The sequence below is a fragment of the Penaeus japonicus genome, unplaced genomic scaffold (genome assembly GCF_977035675.1).
Source record: "Penaeus japonicus unplaced genomic scaffold, GWHDUDI00000001_assembly GWHDUDI00000016, whole genome shotgun sequence".
In the NCBI taxonomy this organism is placed as follows: Eukaryota; Metazoa; Arthropoda; class Malacostraca; order Decapoda; family Penaeidae; genus Penaeus; species Penaeus japonicus.
In genome coordinates this window covers 28,372,932-28,392,931 of record NW_028234418.1, presented here as the reverse complement: position 1 = coordinate 28,392,931, position 20,000 = coordinate 28,372,932, and the positions used below count along the sequence as shown (strand labels likewise).

The 20,000-nt window shown below is 42.1% G+C and overlaps 1 protein-coding gene across 2 annotated transcripts in view; it reads right to left on the bottom strand.

Annotated features, from left to right (window-relative positions):
• The window catches only part of Pdk (pyruvate dehydrogenase kinase), a 38,655-nt gene extending 18,681 nt beyond the window's left edge, over window positions 1–19,974 (bottom strand). For both annotated transcript variants that reach the window (XM_086545421.1, XM_043028292.2), the window contains exons 1-4: window positions 19,740–19,974; window positions 6,006–6,216; window positions 5,300–5,484; window positions 4,363–4,524 (exon numbers count right to left, since the gene is read on the bottom strand). In XM_086545421.1, coding sequence (XP_086401547.1) covers window positions 4,363–4,524; window positions 5,300–5,484; window positions 6,006–6,216; window positions 19,740–19,854 — 673 coding nt within the window. In that variant the 5' untranslated portion in view covers window positions 19,855–19,974. The remainder of the gene's footprint in view (window positions 1–4,362; window positions 4,525–5,299; window positions 5,485–6,005; window positions 6,217–19,739) is intronic.
• Window positions 19,975–20,000: the final 26 nt, after the last annotated feature.

The window sequence follows — 20,000 nt, the reverse complement described above, 5'->3', positions numbered from 1 at the left end:
AGCAGGTAAATAGCCCAAGGTGTTAGGCCTGCACCCTCAAAACATACCGGCATTGAGACCAGGTGGAGCCAAATTCGCCACGTCATCACCATTGCTGCCCTTGGTCTGAACATGTCAATGCCTTTTGTGACAGATCAGCCATGGGTGACTTAACACCTTCAACAAGATTTTCAGATTGGAGTGTTATTGGTCAAGGAAGATTTCTATTGAAAATTTCTTAATTCTGATTTCTCCTTAACCACCTCAGGATCCATTGCAAATCCTGAAATTGTTTTTTGAGCACCTCTTAAAAACAGATGTGATAAATCATCTTTTACACCTTTTCCTCTTGTATTCAAGTTAAACTTTAACCAGTTAATGGCAGGGCTGTTTTGGCTCCAAATGGTCGAAACACCGTGATATTTCAAACACGTACGCCTAATGCCTCGGGCTATTCACCTGCACTGGCCGCAAACAAGCGCTAAACATCTGAGCACCCAGCGCGCTGGCCAGGAGGATAGCCACGACATAATATCTCGAAATATCTTGTCACCCATTGTTAAGGGGTTAAAGATCGTACAATATTTATATATAAATAGATAATAAACTTTGTCTTTAAACCTTAGAATAAATACTTTGTTCTTCTGGAAATATCACTGTGACACAACTTGGGAGGCTATCCCTAAAAAGTAACTCTCCCATCCTGGATCTGACTGAAACCTCAAAACAACTTGTGAAAAGTTGCTTTATCCAAACCTCAAGATCATCACTCATATTCTAAGACATATGTAAGTAACTTTGTAAGCCTGCCCTAACCTTTTGACATAATTGGTATTATAGCTTGTGGAGTCACTAGACACTCAACACATGCTTCACAGTTTAAAATATGTGAGACAAAAATATTCAATGAAAAAGTCTAACAATTGATCTATTCTGTTATATCTTTCTTTGTATAATTAGCAATAACCTTTGTGAACAAGCATTTATGGTGTTACTTTTAGAGAACTATCTCTCAACAGATAAGAATAAGTATATCATATTTAAAAGCCAGTTGCAGCGGACAATAATTACAATATTGTGGCTTTTTTTCACTATCAACTCTCAGAAATGAGAAGTATCTGAAGTCTTGCATATCCATAGCTTGTCGTGATCACACATACTACTAACTGTCAGTTTAACTAATTTTCAAAAGTTAGTAAACTCTTTTTGGATCAGGGATTTACAAACAAGCAACATGATACAAACAAAGTCTCTCTTTGGCCATAAAAATATTATATACTCTCCCATGTTAAAATCATAAAAAAAATTTTCAGTGGAATCTATGCACATAAAATGGATCAGTACAAACTTCTCTGTATACAAAAGCAAAATCAATACCGAATTAACAGGTAACAATAACAACAGAGCAACTGACAAGTTTTCTCATAAATAATGAACTATCATATGAACCACCTTACAGTATTCATTAGTCTTCTATTCATGGTACAGCATCAAAGTGTACACCACATCTTGATTTGATCTCACACATAAACATTCACCCATTTCCTCACACCCACACATGCATGTAGTTCTGCAAATTTAGCATGTTTGTTGGTCAGCATACAAAGCCTAACATAAGTAGGAATCTGGTGTACTACAAGCGAAGTGGACCCATCAAATCAAAATGATGAATAGTACATCAGCTGGGTTATGAACTCAAAAAGTGGAGGAACTAACTAATGTGTAGTGAAAATCTACTGAAAAATGCACATACTCCTCTCCTTCATGGAAAATAAAAGTGACAAAAAAAAAAAAGCTGTAGCTGAAGTTGAAGACCAATGATTAAGAAATCAAGGCCACAACTGCTCAACAGTCCTCAGCCACGAAAATTCTGTTGGAAAAACCAGAAAGCATGTGAGAGGAGAACAGGTTTGCAACCATGTGTCAGATAGAACAAAGTCTTGTTGACTGTGGTTCCCTAGCTTGTTGGATCATCTTCCTTTCAATAAATACTGTATGAACCTACATAATTTCAGGAAGACTTTATATCTTTGAAGCTCTAGAGCAAAATAGTGCTCTTATCAACCCATACCTACTGGGTGAAATGATATCATGTCATGGGAATATTTTGCTATCACCAGATAATGTCCTGTCACATCATGATCTCTCCCTCTAAACACACATTCCACTTACATATGTATACTCTTTGGCATTGCATTTGTATAGACAGATTTTTCTTTACTTATGAAAATAATGTAAACAACTACAGAAACCTCATTACATCCCACTGAATCAAGCAGGTGAAAAAGGCTCTGAATGTGCTTGTTATCTTGCCGGCAGGATCGACATAAGGCAAATATAAGCCCCAGCATGAATGGGTTGAAAGTATTTCTAAACGGTAAAAAAAAAATAATACTAAAAAACTTCTACATATACTGTCATTACCATGATAATTTTCACATTTGTTTAAAGATCACATAGTTCCTCCTGAAAAAAGAAATGCTGAATAACGATGTACATTCTTGAAAAAAACAAAAACTTTGGTTTTAATTTCTAAAATCATTTTCCAGGTTCATTTTGCTTGCACTGTACCCTTTCCAAAAATGGATATACAAATGTATAAAAGCACATACATTATGATTGACAAATACCTTTGGAAGAATTGGGAGGCAGGAAAAGTGAGGAGGAAGAGAAAGAAGAGGAGTCTAAGGATAAGAAAGACAATGAGGGAGGGAGAGGGATAGGGAGGGAGAAGTATAGAGATAGAGATAGAGATAGAGATAGAGATAGAGATAGAGATAGAGATAGAGATAGAGATAGAGATAGGGATAGGGTCAAAGGAGTGGGAGCGGAAGTGGTAGTGGAAGTGGAAGAGGGAGCAGAAGAGAGAAGAAGAAGCATAAGTACTGGAAAAGGGAGAGAGAAGTAGAGAAAAATTTGGAAAAGGCATCTGTGAGACTGTGTATATATCAGCAAGTGTACACAGCTCCTTGAAATGAACATAGTGTTCACACTGACAAATAACAAAGGAGATGAATGTAAAATTAAAAATATACAGATTAATGATCAGAAATATGACGTGATTGTTGAAAATCCAAAAAGATCATTTTTAAAAAGTCACAAGAAACAAAAAGAAATCTTGGCAGGAAGTCTTCATCTCAAATTATTTGTCAAAATATTTTTTTGTGGAAATATGAAGCGTAGAAATGATCACTGCTGACCGTAAGTTAACATTCACAACCAAAAACTTCCTATATTCATGAAACCTACCTTTATACAAAGTCAACTTCATTTAAATGCTACTGCTTTCAATTTAACACTCAATAGGATGAATAGAAATCTCATTCATAAAACAAAGCAACAGCATTTTGAAATGAAACAGAAATGTAAGAGTTGGATGCAATAGGAAAGACCAGTACTACAGGAGCAATAAGCAATGATGGTCTCACTTTTTTTCTAGAAACAAGCATTTGTACAAGATGACTGGTTATGCTTATGATTTAACAAGTGATCAGTACCTTTTTGCTACCGTGCAAAAATTCCAACTAAATGCACATTTATCATACAGATATGCTCTCCAAAAGGAATTTTGTTTCAAATATAAAATTATATTTTTCGCACTAAACTCATAAGGCATATATTGGAGGATGAGACTACAGCTTTGCAAAATGAAATCTATGAAGTCTTAACTGTTACCTTCTGTTCCAACAAAGTTTTTCATGATCTGTTGGGTTTTCTGTCTTTTAATCACATCAAGCCTAATAATGAAATCTACTGTATCTCTCTATGAATCTCTTTTATAATGTTAAGCCAATGCAAATCAGCTTAAATGTACGGTCATCAAAATATGTTATAAGTATATATCATATATATATACATATATATATATATATATATATATATATATATATATATATATATATATATATATATATATATATATATAAATATACTAGTAAAGACATATTACATATACCAGTAGTTCCTCTGAACTTTTCTTTTCCAAATAATTTGATCACATAATCCTTCACATGTAACTGAAGAATACACTAAATATATGAAAATTTGCCCATAAGCAACAATAATATAAAAGGCAGCTCAACAACACACTGCCCCTTCACATTGCAGAATTGTATAGAGTTTTCTGTTACAAAAAAATATATATAACCCAATTTGCTTTATAATACAAATGGCAGTCTTTGACATATAATAAACACACAGCAAATAAAATCAACAGGAATATTAAATTACCGATGAGACTGATGCATCACATGTACAGATGGGCATGTAATCATGTGCCATGAAGTAACACAAAATACAAATTATACTGAAAGGTAAAACACGAAATATTTAGTATTACACTAAAATAAAAACATGAAAGAAGATTAGAAACATTAACTTTACCATTATGGTACTTTATGACAAGTTCTGGAGATGCCAAGTAATACTGGTCACACAAGAAGCGCGCGTTGGCATAGGCATCTTCAATCACACGAACAACATCACAGTTGGGATCAATGCATCCAATGTGGTTGTGAGAGTTGATACTTTCTCCGAAGAGCATTGCTGAAATGTTAAAAAAAAACTCATTTGAAGTGTTCTGATGCAAATATGATAAGTAAAAGAAGAATTATATGTGGAAATGTAAAGTACTAAACAACAAGTTTCTATATATCTTAGCAAAGGATATTCCTAAATTATTGTCAATAATTGGATGACCAAATAGCAATCAACCAATTTACTGCGGCCAATGGGTCAAGATTTGTATTCTATTAATTTCTATGCTTTTGGTATGAGATATTAGTCTATATATGCTATATTAGCAAAGTGATACTAATTAGCTTTTGGTATGATGCCCTATTTACTCAACTGAAGATATAATTAGCTTGTAATTTCAACAAAAGGAGAAATACAGGATAGTAGTGATCTGACCCTATGAAACATGCCTATCACAGAAGGATTAAATGTTTCATACATTAACTAAATCAACAGCATCTCTTCTTATTATCTACCTAAATATTTCTAAATTACTTTCCCATACTCTGTAATCTGGTTCTTGGAATCGTGACTTTTAGCTTCCTGAAATCTGCAGGATATTAAAGACTTACATACTTTAATAAAAAACTGTATCTGGAATCTGTGCTTTGCTTAGTTTAAAAATATTACACATAACAAACTTATATAAATCATGCAGTGACTTAAAACTTCCTGTATATGCTCAGGCTGAGAGTAGCTCTCCAGACTTTCCTATAGGTTGAAAAGCAATTAAATGACACAAATGGCTCCTGATCATCATGGAATGTGAAAAAATATACAAAATAAATGTGTGTTTTTGACTTACTGTGTTGGTTGATGAGCATACGTATAGAAATGCGATTCATGTAAAATCTATCAAGGAAGTACTGTATGTTAGCTTCCACATTGGCATTAATAGCATGTGCCTCTTTAAGCTCCATCACTCCCTGAGCCATAGTCATGACTACATCCTGGTGGCGATTTCGTATCTTAATCAACGCATCAGTGAACCTGTTGAAATTGGGATCAAATTCAGGCAAGTCAAAACAATCAAACTGCATCTGAAAGGTTAAAACAGTGGAAGGAAAGCTTGACATAATGGAATTCAGATGAACAGGGAAGGATCAAGACAAATACATTGAAGGCTATAAGACAAAGATATCAAGTAAGACGTGATGATGAATAACTACTGAACTAATACACAGAGGGGCATAGGAGTCATTGCAAAGTGGAGAGCCTGGGTACACAGGGAGTAATCCTTACATGAAATCAAAATATCATACCTTATGTTAATCAAAAATCCACAATATACCTTTCTTTCAGTATAGCACAATTTACAAATCTGACACTGTAAACAGGATACAATAAATAAAACAGCAACTTACCTCCACCTCCTCGAATCTTCAAACTAAACTTCTTCAAAACAACAATATAAGAATAATACGTAAATAAAAAGAACACGTAAAACCCAAAAATCAACCAAAATACATAATAAGAAAGAGAAGGAAAGAGAAGAGAAAAAAAATACTCACTTGTCCAAGATCTTCGAGTCATTGCAATTGCCTTTCTCAAATTCCATTAGGTCAACGAAACTCATGCGATAGAGGTCACTGACGGCACAAACAGATGGCATGTGCAGCAGGTGCTCGGGCAGCAATTTTATCTCCTTCATGATATTGGCCAGGCGTACTGGGAGCTCCTTTCGCAAGAACAGAAACGACTCACTGTTGGTTGCATTCTGACCTGAAAACGACAAGCACATGGGTCAATTTTAATGTAGGTAACAGTAGAAAAATAGTTGTGACTGTAATCATTATGTGTTTGTTTGTGTGTGTGGATACATTTGAATGTGTGTGTGGTGTAGGGAGGGGGGGGTTGTATGTGCGTATGTAGGATGAATGCATATATATATATATATATATATATATATATATATATATATCTAGCTATATATATATATATATATATATATATATATGTGTGTGTGTGTGTGTGTGTGTGTGTGTGTGTGTGTGTGTGTGTGTGTGTGTGTGTGTGTGTGTGTGTGTGTATGTGTGTATGTGTGTATGTGTGTGTGAGTGTAAGTGTGTGCGAGTGTAAGTGTGTGCGAGTGTAAGTGTGTGCGAGTGTAAGTGTGTGCGAGTGTAAGTGTGTGCGAGTGTAAGTGTGTGCGACTGTAAGTGTGTGCGACTGTAAGTGTGTGCGACTGTAAGTGTGTGCGACTGTAAGTGTGTGCGACTGTAAGTGTGTGTGACTGTAAGTGTGTGCATGCCTGTCCATGTGTACGTGTGTGTGTGCGTGTATGTATATGTATGTGTATGTGTATGTGTATGTGTATGTGTATGTGTATGTGTGTGTGTGTGGTGGGGGGGGTAGTGAGTATTAGTATAGGTATGAGTATGAGTATGAGTATGAGTATGAGTATGGGTGTGGGTGTGGGTGTGGGTGTGGGTGTGGGTGTGGGTGTGGGTGTGGGTGTGGGTGTGGGTGTGGGTGTGGGTGTGGGTGTGGGTGCGTGTGCGTGTGCACGTGTCTGTATCAATTCACGATATCAAGCTTGAGAGTAAAAAACGAGAGTAATAAGCGTCAGAATAAGAGTGTGAGAGTGAGTGAGAGTGAGAGTGAGAGTGAGAGTGAGAGTGAGAGTGAGAGTGAGAGTGAGTGAGTGAGTGAGAGAAAGAGAGAAAGAGAGAAAGAGAGAAAGAGAGAAAGAGAGAAAGAGAGAAAGAGAGAAAGGGAGAAAGCGAGAGCGAGAGAAAAAGAGAGAGTAAGAATTAGAGTTAGAGTGACAGTGAAAGTGAGACTAAAATTCACAGAAGATGTATGTGACAGAAAAAGACAAAAAAAAATCAACTGTCAAGAGAAGTACAAACACATGTAAGCGTAATCATGTATCTGCTCGCAAATTTGAATTTCCGCTTCCTGCCACGCATCTCCATCTCACGCAAGAACAAGAAGAGCCCAAGTACGTGCCGCGATGAACGAAATATTGAATCGTTGTCTTGCACCGGCGCACGTACGGCTTTTGCACGTTCGCGGAACCGAACCAGTCAGTCACCGCGGTTGCGTCATTCTTGGACACGCTATCGTCAGCTGGGAACCTCACCCAGCGTAAGTTAGTTATAACCAGGTTGAAGAGATGGGAAATGAGAACTGAAGGCGTGGGTACTGCCTCGTGTGGAAACGATAAGAAATACAAAGTCGGAGAAACAATGAATATGAATCAGGAATCAGGTAGGCTATGCAAGCAAACACCGTCGATTTGTTTTTCGGTTGTTGTTTTCTTCTTATTTTTTCTTGCCTTTATCTGTCGTCGTGATTCTTAAAAGACAGTAATCAACCAGATACTCCGCTTATTTATAGAAACACTATAAGGAAAAGTATTTCGATAAAAGATAAGGAAAGAAAGAGGAGAAAGAGGAGAAAGATGAGAAGGAGGAGGAAGAGGAAGAGGAGGAGGAGGAGGAGGAGGAGGAGGAGGAGGAGGAGGAGGAGGAGGAGGAGGAGGAGGAGGAGGAGGAGGAGGAGGAGGAGGGAGGAGGAGGAGGGAGGAGGAGGAGGGAGGAGGAGGAGGGAGGAAGAGGAGGGAGGAGGAGGAGGAGGAGGAGGGAGGAGGAGGAGGAGGAGGAGGAGGAGGAGGAGGAGGAGGAGGAGGAGGAGGAGGGAGGAGGAGGAGGAGGAGGAGGGAGGAGGGAGGAGGGAGGGAGGAGGAGGTGGAATAGAAGAAAAAGTGAAAGAAAATGATTAGGCGAAAGGTAAAAAGAGGAAAAGGCGAAAAAAGTATAAGACGAAGAAGTACACGAAAAAAGAAAAAAGAAGAAACAAAAGAATAAGACGAAAACCAAAAGGGAAATGCAAGACAAATTGAAAGAAGAAGTGTAAGAAGAACAAATCAAAGAAGTGAAAGAAGTGAAACAAGTAATAGCTGAAGAATAAAAAAACAGGTGGGGGCGGAGCAGGAAATATGTGTCTTAAAAACTGTACCCAAACCAGAAAAATCTAGTACAAAAAAGTGTAAACACCCCAAACTCACACGGGAGATAGATGCCACGATAACCGTTATCTGTGCACGATGCAGATAAGAGATAAAACAAGTAAAAGTGGAAGCTAAGTTTACAGTAAACAAGATTAGATACGGAGCCGAAAAGGTGTTGTTGCCGGGGATGAGGAAGAGGGGAAGGGGGAGAGGGAGATAAAGGGGAGGTAAAAGAGAGAAAGAGAAAGAGAAAGAGAAAGGGAGAGAGGAGAGGAGAAGGAGAGATGGATGGATGGATGGATGGATGGAGGGAAAGGGAGAGATGGAGGGAAAGGGGGAGGGGGAGGAAAAGAAGGAGGGGGAGATAGATAGATTGATGGATAGATAGATAGATAGAGAGGGGGGAGAGGGAGAGGGGAGAGAGAGAGAGAAAGAGAAAGAGAAAGAGAAAGAGAGAGAGAGAAAGAGAGAGAGAGAGAGAGAGAGAGAGAGAGAGAGAGAGAGAGAGAGAGAGAGAGAGAGAGAGAGAGAGAGAGAGAGAGAGAGAGAGAGAAAGAGAGAGAAAGAAAGAGAGAGAGAGAAGAAGAGAGAGAGAAAAAAAGAGAGAGAGAAAAGAGAGAGAGAGAAGAGAGAGAGAAATAAGGAGAGAGAGAGAGAAAGAGAGAGAAAGAGAGAGAAGAGAAGAGAGACAGAAGGAGGAAGAGAGAGAGAGAGAGAGAGAGAGAGAGAGAGAGAGAGAGAGAGAGAGAGAAGAGAGAGAGAGAGAGAGAGAGAGAGAGAGAGAGAGAGAGAGAGAGAGAGAGAGAAAGAGAGAGAGAAAGAGAGAGAAGAGAGAAGAGAAAGAGAGAGAGAGAGAGAGAGAGAGAGAGAGAGAGAGAGAGAGAGAGAGAGAGAGAGAGAGAGAGAGAGAGGGGGGGTCATGAATTTTTGAATCAGCTGTCCAAAAAAACAAGTGAAAGCGCTTCTAAAGATAGATACGGGAAGGGTTCACAACAGGATAGCAGAGATATGCGCAGAACAAAGGTTGAGGCCGCAGTGCACCGATATCACAGGTCACAGTGATATGCCCTGAGTCTTATCCACAGTCATGAATTGCACTCCCCCTCCCCACCCACCCACCCACCCACCCATCCCCACCCCTAACATACTCTCTGAACCTCCTTAGACAGAATGCACATCTCGCACTACTGTCCTCAGCGTAATCATCATGCACAAGATGCATTATCGATGTTGCTAGGTAATGCGTTTCTGCCTACTATGGTCGTACCTACTACCCAACACCGTCAAAACCGCCGAAGCGCCATCAAAACAGGCAGTCGAGCAGAGGAGTGAATTACATATTCTACTAAAATCCTAGCGTATCGTCTTGCATGAGTTCTGCAACCAGCGTTTCGCAACTTGACACGGTCACTGGATTACAGATGGCATTCAATTTTCTTCTTTTCTCTTTTTTTTGGCCTTCAACAACGGCACTATTTGCCAGGTCATGTCGCCTCGGTCCGCACAAGCCAAATCGTCTGCGTTCGTCGCGCTGGTCTAAATCGTAGGATGTGCTGATATAATTCATCCTTTGTACCCAGTGCCCTGCCAAGGCTGGTCAGGAATACTGTTCCCAGTTGGTTGTGCCACAGAGGTAACTTTTGAACTCATAAAAACGAATATATGATTTCCTGAAGCTTCGATTAATCCCTAAAACAAAACTTTCATCAGCATTAAATTAACATAATGGCAAACGCCAAATAATTGGTGAAAGGCGTCTGTCTAACCGTCGAGGTGGTTCTAGACATACAAATATTGCGAACATTCGACACCAGGATCAAATATTGAAAACATTCAACATCAAGAACCCAGGAAAACTGTCGCAATCATGACTGAATGACGCCAAGCGAGCACCATCGACCCATTAATGCATAACGTGTTTGGATGCTGTTATTCCCCCGTCCCCGTGGCCACTCCAACCCTAACGACGTCACAGAGTAACCCGTTGATGCCAAAGCGCAGGATATTTTAGAAGCAATATCCACAGTCCACGAGTGAGCGCGCGCGCATCCACTCCCCCGTCCTCCCCACCTCGGTCTCCGCTCAAGGCTGTTGGGTGTAGGGAGGTTGACATCAGCAATGCCAGCCTTGGGATGGGTATGCGCTGGTATTAGCATGTCCTGGCTATTGACGTGCGACAAATATGCAACACTGAAGGCTCTAACACTGGCCAATGAACTATGCAGACAAACGTCTAAACAAGAGAGACGAAATAAGGAGGGGAATAGGGAGGGAGGGGAATAGAGAGAGAGAGAGAGAGAGAGAGAGAGAGAGAGAGAGAGAGAGAGAGAGAGAGAGAGAGAGAGAGAGAGAGAGAATAGGAGAGGAGAGAAAGATGAGATGAGAGAGAGAAGAGAGAAAGGAGGAGAAGAGAGAGAGAGAGAGAGGAGGAGAAGAGAAGGAGGAGAGAGAGAGAGAGAGAGAGAGAGAGAGAGAGAGAGAGAGAGAGAGAGAGAGAGAGAGAGAGAGAGAGAGAGAGAGAGAGAGAGAGAGAGAGAGAGAGAGAGAGAGAAATGTTTGAATTGAACCCCCCCCCCGTGACACAGTTTTCAGAGATTCAAAACAATAGCCGCTAGCGATCTACTAAAGAGCTCGGGAGAGACTTCTTATGCAACAGGGCGATCGCTAACCCCAAAGGTATATATGGGTTGGGGTTACGGGGAGTGACGCACTTCATAAAGTCAACAACATTTAAACCCTAATTTTACTAACTGGTTGCAGGTGAACTGCCAACTGATCTATCGATTAATTCCCTGTACTTCCTTACTGTTACGCGCTACTTTCTCGATTCGTTACTCAATTATATTTCATCACCGATGAATTCATTCACACATTTAAAAATCTGCTTAGAGGCGTTTTACGTCAAAATCAATTTCGACGCAAAAACATCCATCGTCATCATGATTCAAGACATGCAAAAAAATATTAATTTATCTTTTCTCCCTTACGCACCGACAAGATCCGTAACACAGAACCTGTCGGTTACCTTCCGCCTCTGCATGCACGCGCGCAGTGCACACTCATTCAAGCAAGCATGCGCGTTCGCCAGACCCGCAAAATCATTACGGACTTTACCAAGAACTTCTCTTTCCCTCGAATATCCTGAACTTTCCAGATCAACTTGGGATGCTGAGAACACGCCGCTCGTTTTCCGTGCGTGCCACCAAAGGTCGCACTCCATCTGCTCGAGGAATCAAACCGGCTCCTACTGGTTCCCGAGGACCCACGCGCCAATGACGACGCCAGAAAATTTATACTTTAATAGTCCTCTATGACAATTTCGGATAGTATGACCTAATGGTTATAATTCTCCGGAGAGAAAAATAGCAGCATCGGTTTTATAGATTCGTTGCGGATAAAGTAACATCAATAATGGCTTCTTGAAGAGGTCGAGCTTATCACCCTCGAGCAGGCAACTTCACGGGGCAGTAAGTCACGCCTGACTCACGCAAGCAGAAACGGGGACCACCAAAATCCTCAAGATATTTATATGGCTTTTCTATACTGCCAGCCGTGCGTGTGATGGAAAGCTATTGGAGTGCCATCATTACCTTCAATAGGCACTAGCGTCGACTGGTTCACTATTACTTGAACGCTATCACTATATTGAACGCTACTTCTCTCATTACCCCCCCCCCCCACCTCCTTTCTCTATCGCTCTACCCACATCAGATATACAGTGTACATAAATAACACTTGCACAAGACTGAGCAATGGAGAATTAAAAAAAAAACATGTTTGTCACTCGATGTGAAGTGCCGTCTTCCTCGTGACCAGGAAAAAGAAAACATACCTCCACTACAAAAGCAATGAGGCAAAAATACTCTCAACAAACGACAAAACTGAACTTCCTTGCCAAATGACATAGCCCCTCCCTCCCTTCCCATTCCCCCTGTCCTAAACAGGACCCTAGGTGTGTCCTTGTGTCTCTAGATTTACGTAAGGGGAAGCGGGGACTGCGATTGGCCAGCTCTACATTTTCATCCGGGTTTTTCTGCATTGTCAGGTGGCGGAGCGAGGGATTCGGGGAACGAGCTAAGTAGGAAAAGAAGAAGAGAGGGTATAGAGGGGGAAGGAGAGGGGAGAGGGGGAAGGAGAGGGGAGAGGGGGAAGGAGAAAGAGAAAGAGGAAGAGAAAAGGAGAGAGAGAGGGGGGAAATTCCTTCCCAGCTACTCACCTTCTCACGACCTAAGTGAGTGTAGAGGGGACTGGGACGGAAAGTGAGACGGTGACAGACATTAAAAGAATCCATAATAAATTGAAAATAAACTCGATGGAAAAATGGAAGGGCGGGAGACAGAGAGAACACATATATATTTGTAATCAAATATAAAAGGGAATAAAGAGCCCAAATAAAATAAAACAATATAAAACCTAACAAATATATGTACACAAATTCGAACTCCACAAATTCGCAATCAAAAATAGACCCAAGATTCTACTCATGACCTGTAGATCTTGCATACGCTGCAACAACCCTCGTCCCCCCAAAAAAACTTGCATGCATGCTTTCATCTGCACGTGCGCAAGAACACGCCTCGAGACACGTGATTCAAGCTCCACTCATACGTTCTGGCATGTGTTCAGAAGAATTATAGGAAAGAGGGGGTGGAAGGAGGAAGGGAGGAGGAAGGGAGGAGGAAGGGAGGAGGAAGGGAGGAGGAAGGGAGGAGGAAGGGAGGAGGAAGGGAGGAGGAAGGGAGTAGGAAGGGAGGAGGAAGGGAGGAAAGAAGGAGAAGGGGAGGAGGAAAGAAGGAGGGAGGGAGGAGGGATGGAGGGAGGAGGGGAGGGGAGGAGGAATGGAAGAAAAGGGGAAGGAGGAAGGGATGAAGAGAAGAGAAGAGAAGAGATGAGATGAGATGAGATGAGAGGGAGGAGAGAGGAGAGAGGAGAGAGGAGAGAGGAGAGAGGAGAGAGGAGAGAGGAGAGAGGAGAGAGGAGAGAGGAGAGAGGAGAGAGGAGAGAGGAGAGGAGGAGAGAGGAGAGAGGAGAGAGGGAGAGAGGAAGGGAGGAGGAGGGGAGGAGGGGAGGAGGAGGAGGGAGGAGGGAGGAGGGAGGAGGGAGGGGGAGGAGGAGGGAGGGGGAGGAGAGAGGAGAGAGGAGAGAGGAGAGAGGAGAGAGGAGAGAGGAGAGGAGGGGTTGGAAGGAGGGGAGGGGAGAGAGGAAAGAAGGGGGGATGAGATGGAAAGAAAGAGAAATAAGTATGGAAGGGGAGGGAGCTCAAGTGGGGAAGGGGGTAGGGGGGAGAGAGTGGAAATGGAGGAGGAAATTAAAGGTAGGAGTCAAGAAGGGAGTGAGGAGGGATAGGAAGGGAAAGTGCGATCGAGGAAGGCAAAGAGGGAGGGAGCGATGGAGGGAGGGGAGGGTAAAGATGGAAGATGCGCTGGCGGGCTAGGAGAGGGATTAAAAAATGATGGAGGGTGGGGTGGAAGGAGGAAGAAAAAAGAATAGAGATAAGGATGGAGGAAGGAAGAGCGGGAAGGAGGAAGAAAAAAGAATGGAGGTAGGGATGGAGGAAGGAAGAGCAGAAAGAATGTTTAAATGACCACGAAGGGGGGGAGGGGTCAGCATGCAATCCACGTAGTTGCTGATGCAATCTGCACCAAAGTTCCTTACGACCATTTTCCTTTAAGTGAGGAAAACAAAGTGCAAGTGGGGATGAAACATGGCTCCCTAAAACTTGGTAAAAGGAAATAAAATACGACGAAGTGTTTCATACGTGCGTTGGCGTGACTCGATGCACGATCAAATATAAGCATATACATCTGTCTACCTATCTGTCAGACTGTCTGTTAGTTTGTGTCTGTCAACCATTGCTTGCTATTCCTATATTTCTGGTCGTGAAATATTGAGTTTTAGCATTATCTCTGTACGTGACTGTGTACATGTAGAAGCAAGTGTGTGTGTGTGTGTGTGTGTGTGTGTGTGTGTGTGTGTGTGTGTGTGTGTGTGTGTGTGTGTGTGTGTGTGTGTGTGTGTGTGTGTGTGTGTGTGTGCGTGTGTGCGTGTGTGCGTGCGTGCGTGCGTGCGTGCGTGTGTGTGTGTGTGCGTGTGTGCGTGTGTGCGTGTGTGCGTGTGTGCGTGTGTGCGTGTGTGTGTGTGTGTGTGTGTGTGTGTGTGTGTGTGTGTGTGTGTGTGTGTGTGTGTGTGTGTGTGTGTGTGTGTGTGTGTGTGTGTGTGTGTGTGTGTGTGTGTGTGTGTGTGTGTGTGTGTGTGTGTGTGTGTGTGTGTGTGTGTGTGTGTGTGTGTGTGTATGTGACTGCTACAGATGTATGTTAGGTGCGACACATAAAAAAGAGGTTACATACAACGTTATTATCAACCAAGATAGATGGTGCTACCCTTTCATCTTGAAGTCTCCCCGATAATGGTTTGTTTATTAGTGACTATCATCAAGGGCCCTGTATACCTTAGAAGGGGTACACGTGTAAGCGTTCTTAAATGTGTACTGTACGTTCAACGCACACAATGCATACGCACACAGTAAATTATTTCCCACCTGCTATTACATTCTGGTAAAATCCAGATCCGAAACTCGGAGGGTGAATCGCCCCAGATACTAAGCCGCAACATATCCATTACTAAGAGTTGTCATTACCAACAGCTGCAATGACGAATCAAGCTGCGGACTACAACGGAAAATCGAGATGCAAGACTTTTTCTTAGTCTCCATATAAAAGAACGGCAAGAGGCATTGTCGCAATGGCGAAAATATTGTCATGAAAACGAGGATTATCACAATATTTTTTATCGAGTATCATTACAAGAGCTTTACCTAATACCATGACATAAGTTTCATTATCTGGCACTGACTGGTACGTGTCGAGTAGAGTCGGATCCCTTAAAAAAATAAACACTACATATCTAATCTTCTCGGAAATACCATATCTAGGAGCCATCTTTGAACTAACATATTTTGTTCTTTTTCTTTCCTTTTATAACAACGGGTCCGGTCAAAAGTCTTGGTCTCCCGAATGACATGACTGAATCATAGCTGACCCTGCCTAGCACTACGCCATCTTAGCTGTTAATTGCAAGTACGTGAGTGAAACCACGCACCCGTGTATATCATGTGATCCAACGGCGCACACACACACACACACACACACACACACAAACACACACGTAAGCATCACACGCCCCGGGAAGAATTTCCTCGTCCCACACACAACAACGTCGCCCAACAGCTCGTTGTGGCATCTTTTTCTTAAAGGTGGTGGGGTTGGGGGGGGGCGTGGTCTCCTTCTAGGTCACCTTCAGCGAGAGGTCGACTCTATCATATGGTACTCGCCAAGTTTTGACAGCGAGGACAGCGAAAATCCGCCTTTCTTTTGCAGTGCCCGTACCCTGGTGTCAGCCGGCGCTTTTCTTCGCTTGTCCCCTGCGTTCTTGAAATCCAGGGATGGAAAGAATGTCGATTCTTTTTCAATAAAAATAGAATTTTATGTAATCGATTTTTTTTACTGATTTCTATATATCACCATGAGACGCCAAAAATCGAAGAGGACAATATATGTTGCCACTTCCCTTACATAATAGTTACAGCTTACTAATTAGTACTACACATCTACCATTTCTGAACAGTGTCGGATAGTTCAATATATGAGTCTTCTAACGAGAATATCAATGGACATTATAATGAAATCCTAGATATTATTTTTTAATATTAATTGACTCTGGAATTATACTAAATTATTGTCATTGAAACATGCATACTGTATATCTGTATCTATTTAGTTTTTTTTAGTCTTTCGTAAACTTTGGGATATATTCACATATTTAACGAAATATGCAATACTCAAATCATGAGAGAAGTTTTAGTAAAAATAAAAAATGCGACATTTTCCTCCGATTTGAAAATCTTTATTTCACCTATATCATGAAATCCCTGTTGAAATCAATGACAGTTACCTCTACTCACCCTTAAGTTCCGCCTGCAACCCACCCTCCCAAATGATCTCAATCTAGTGTCAGCTACCTTACTCCCACTTGCCTTCAGTATCAGCCACCCTTATCCTAAATACCAGAAACCTAGTGTCAGCGACCCGACTTCAAACCCCTAGTCTGACCCCCTTTTTGAGTGTAAGTAAGGAACAAGCATGTCACCAGGCAGCTGCAATCAACAGTTTGTATTCACAAGTGACGAAACAAGATCAAGGAGGGGAGGGGACGGTGAGAGGAAGGGGAGACAGCACACGTGAAAACATGGAAAAAAACGAGATGAACAAAAAACAAACAAATGAAGATAGAAAGAAAAAGAGGTAGGAAAGAAATCGTCGAGGATGAATGGAGAAGGAATGAAAAGAAAGAGAAATTGCAAGAACGACGGAAAGACCTTCGTTTAACCAATCACACGCAAGGAGCCAGACACACCCCCTACGCAGGAGCCAAACCCTCAACCGTGCTTATTTTTGCCGGAGCAGGTAGCCAAGTTGTCCTGATAACTGGCACACACGTGAGGCATGCATTTTGTTTGTGTTTGTGTTTGGGAGGTGTGTTTGTCATGAAAATAAAGACCGGTGGTAGCTCTTTCCACTGTGTCTTTCTTTTTATGGTGTGGCTTAGAATATGCTGTATAATGAATGCCCTGTTGCGCTTCTGCTGCGGTCGAGGCGCTCCAACAGAAAGCATAACCCGAACTAACTGATCTCCCAACATGTATCTCCTACACAAACCTAAATATACACTTCAGACTTCATCCTGCGAATTCCAGCCTCTATCATTATGCCGCCGTATATTGCCCAAATTAACATCCTAATTATAGCCGATCTCAAGACAGTTACAGCTGGAAAAAATATATATGTCTTTAGATGTCTATTTTCACCTCCCGAGAGTGTGAAACTAGTTCCAGAGAGTCTAAACGTACAAGATAAATTTAATCAACAACTCCAGACGACTTTCCTAACTAATCATCATAATTAATGCAGATATCCATGTGGCGACTTATTGTTCGCGATCCTGTGGCAGCGTCCGTTTTAAACACGACCTCGACAGCCTTCAGAGAGACCACGTGTAAGCGCAACGTGCCCCGAACTCAAGGCCTGATACGTGGGACACTTTCTTTGACACGGCGGAGTAGGAAACGGACGCGAGACGAGTTAAATACAAGATAATGATGATGATTATAATATAGTGTGACTGTGATGATGGGTTGTGTGTTAGAGAGCTACGCTGTAAAGGTGGTGAGGTGATCGAGTTATAGGTGATGATCGTAAGATTTGATGCATGAGGATGGTTATTAATGGACAGGATGGTGTAGACGGGCGTTCGTGTTGACTGATACCAGGAGTTACATAGTGGGTGGGACCTCCCTACACCGTAATCAAGTGTCTGTGTGTGTGTGTGGGGGGGGGGGTCGTTACTACTTTTGTAGGGGTGTAGGTGTGTCGATAACTGGACAGGTAGGAATTAATGCGTTTCGTGAGTGTGTGCAGATAGACATGGCGTTGTGACAGACAGAACAGTGGCATGGCGGCGGCAGCGGTCTTAAGGATAATGACGTCACGAATCCTCCGAGCCAGCCAAGCCGGTGGGAGGGGGGGGGGATGGCCAGGGGTGGGCGGCGAGTTAATTTTGGCATCATTTCCTCCATGATGCTATCAACTTGCCAAATTCTCTCCTGAGTTGGATTTACATTGATACAATAAAGTGGCAAATATCTATCTATACTCCTGCCTGGCCAGCTCGGTGATCCTCGGGAATCTGTTTACCTCGATGACCCTGGCTACTCACGGAGCACTTACGTATATCTCTGTTTGCCAACATTTAGCTCTTGATCTCACTGATGCAGACCTCGGTTGGCCTGTGCTGTTGCCTCAATGGCCTTGGTGAGCTATATGACCCGAAGGATGGGACACCTTCAATTCCATCCTTCGTCGCCTCAATTACGGTCCCTAGGATTAAAATTTGCGCCCTCCTACATACAGGTTACAGTTCTCGGTTGAATAATAGTTATTTTTGTGTTCTAATGGGTTGTTTGACATGCGCCAAAATCTCTAATCAGAAAAAAATATCTGTCTTTTGCATTCTCTGCCGACAGCTTGGCCTAACAGTACCGATACATGCAGTGCTTGATCTTTGTTCCCAAGCACTATCGAACGGTAACACGTATTAGGCTTGGCGACTAGGCCTGGCAATTAGGCCTATGGCTAGGCTTCCGGTAAAGTCTGCAAATAGGGTTACCGTCGTCAGGTTACTAGGGAAATTTTCCTGAGAAGCCTCCATCTCACGCATTAACGTGTGGTAGTGCGGCACTATCATATAATCAACTGATGTCAAACTATCTAATAATTATGAACAGATGGAGAAAATCCCAATGCTAGGCAATAATAACAAGAATAGTATTCATAAGAAAAAATAGCGGTAATATCTTCGGTTATCCCGTTTATTTATTTATTTTTTTTTTGGGGGGGCGGCCAATAATGAAATTAGCAAACTCAATTATTTTGACTAGAATATAAAATACATGACTTCACAAGATATTTCTCCTAGGACTGCATTCTACAGGTAGAGAGGGACCGTTTCCTGGCTTGTAGCAAAACCAAACAACCACTCGATGTTTAATTAATAAACTTCAAAGCCAGTGTCCATTCCATGTTTAATTAAAGACACAACAAGCTTCTCCTAATGTGCGTAAGCTTTAACGGACAGACCCACACACATTGCGTAAATAGATAAACATGACCATCCATTTCACTTATGCTTTCCATTCATTATTTTATTCCATCGCACTTCCTGTATACATGTGATAGAAGAACACGGTAGTAGAGCAGTATTCTTTAACCTCGTACAAAGAGGACCCAAAACAAGTGTTACGCCCGTAAATATACAGGTGTTTCACGGTTGACACGGTCGTTGTATCGAGGGTGCATGGAGGTCAAACGTCTCCGTGAGAGTAAAACCCCTTTATAGCGAAAAACACTGTGGCATAAGACGTGGCACTCCCTCTGCGCGAATGGCAACGATGCAAGGCAAGGGCGTTATGATGTCCAAATGTCCGCAATGCACTTGCAGCTGAATGTTCCCGAAGAGAGAGCAATAACCCCACACCCCGAACTACATGGAATACGTGCAGCGCTGAACGTAAGGGGATGGCCCTCCAACCTCATTTTTTTAGGAGGTTTTCTACGCTCTTTTCACAATGAAATGCCTCCTCATATTCCGCTGGTTGACACTCATCGCGGTCAGATATTTGCCTTGAAAGTTATTTCGATTAATTTACTCAGTGTAAAAAACAGACATTCGTACTTACCAAAGTCTGTGAATTGTTGCATTGAAAGTGGCGACGGATTGAATTGCGAATAGTGGTCGAGCCTCTCTTCTATCAAGGCTCTCGCCTGTCGAAATAATACTCTGTAGATCCTCATGTTGAAGAAGATGAAGCTAGACGCTTACGCTGTTTACACGACAGAGGGACTGTTGGATACCACCAGCTACACATGCGGACGCTAGTCGAGTCACCGAACGTCTGATTCGTCTGAACACTTGAGGTGTCTACACGCATCTTTTGTGC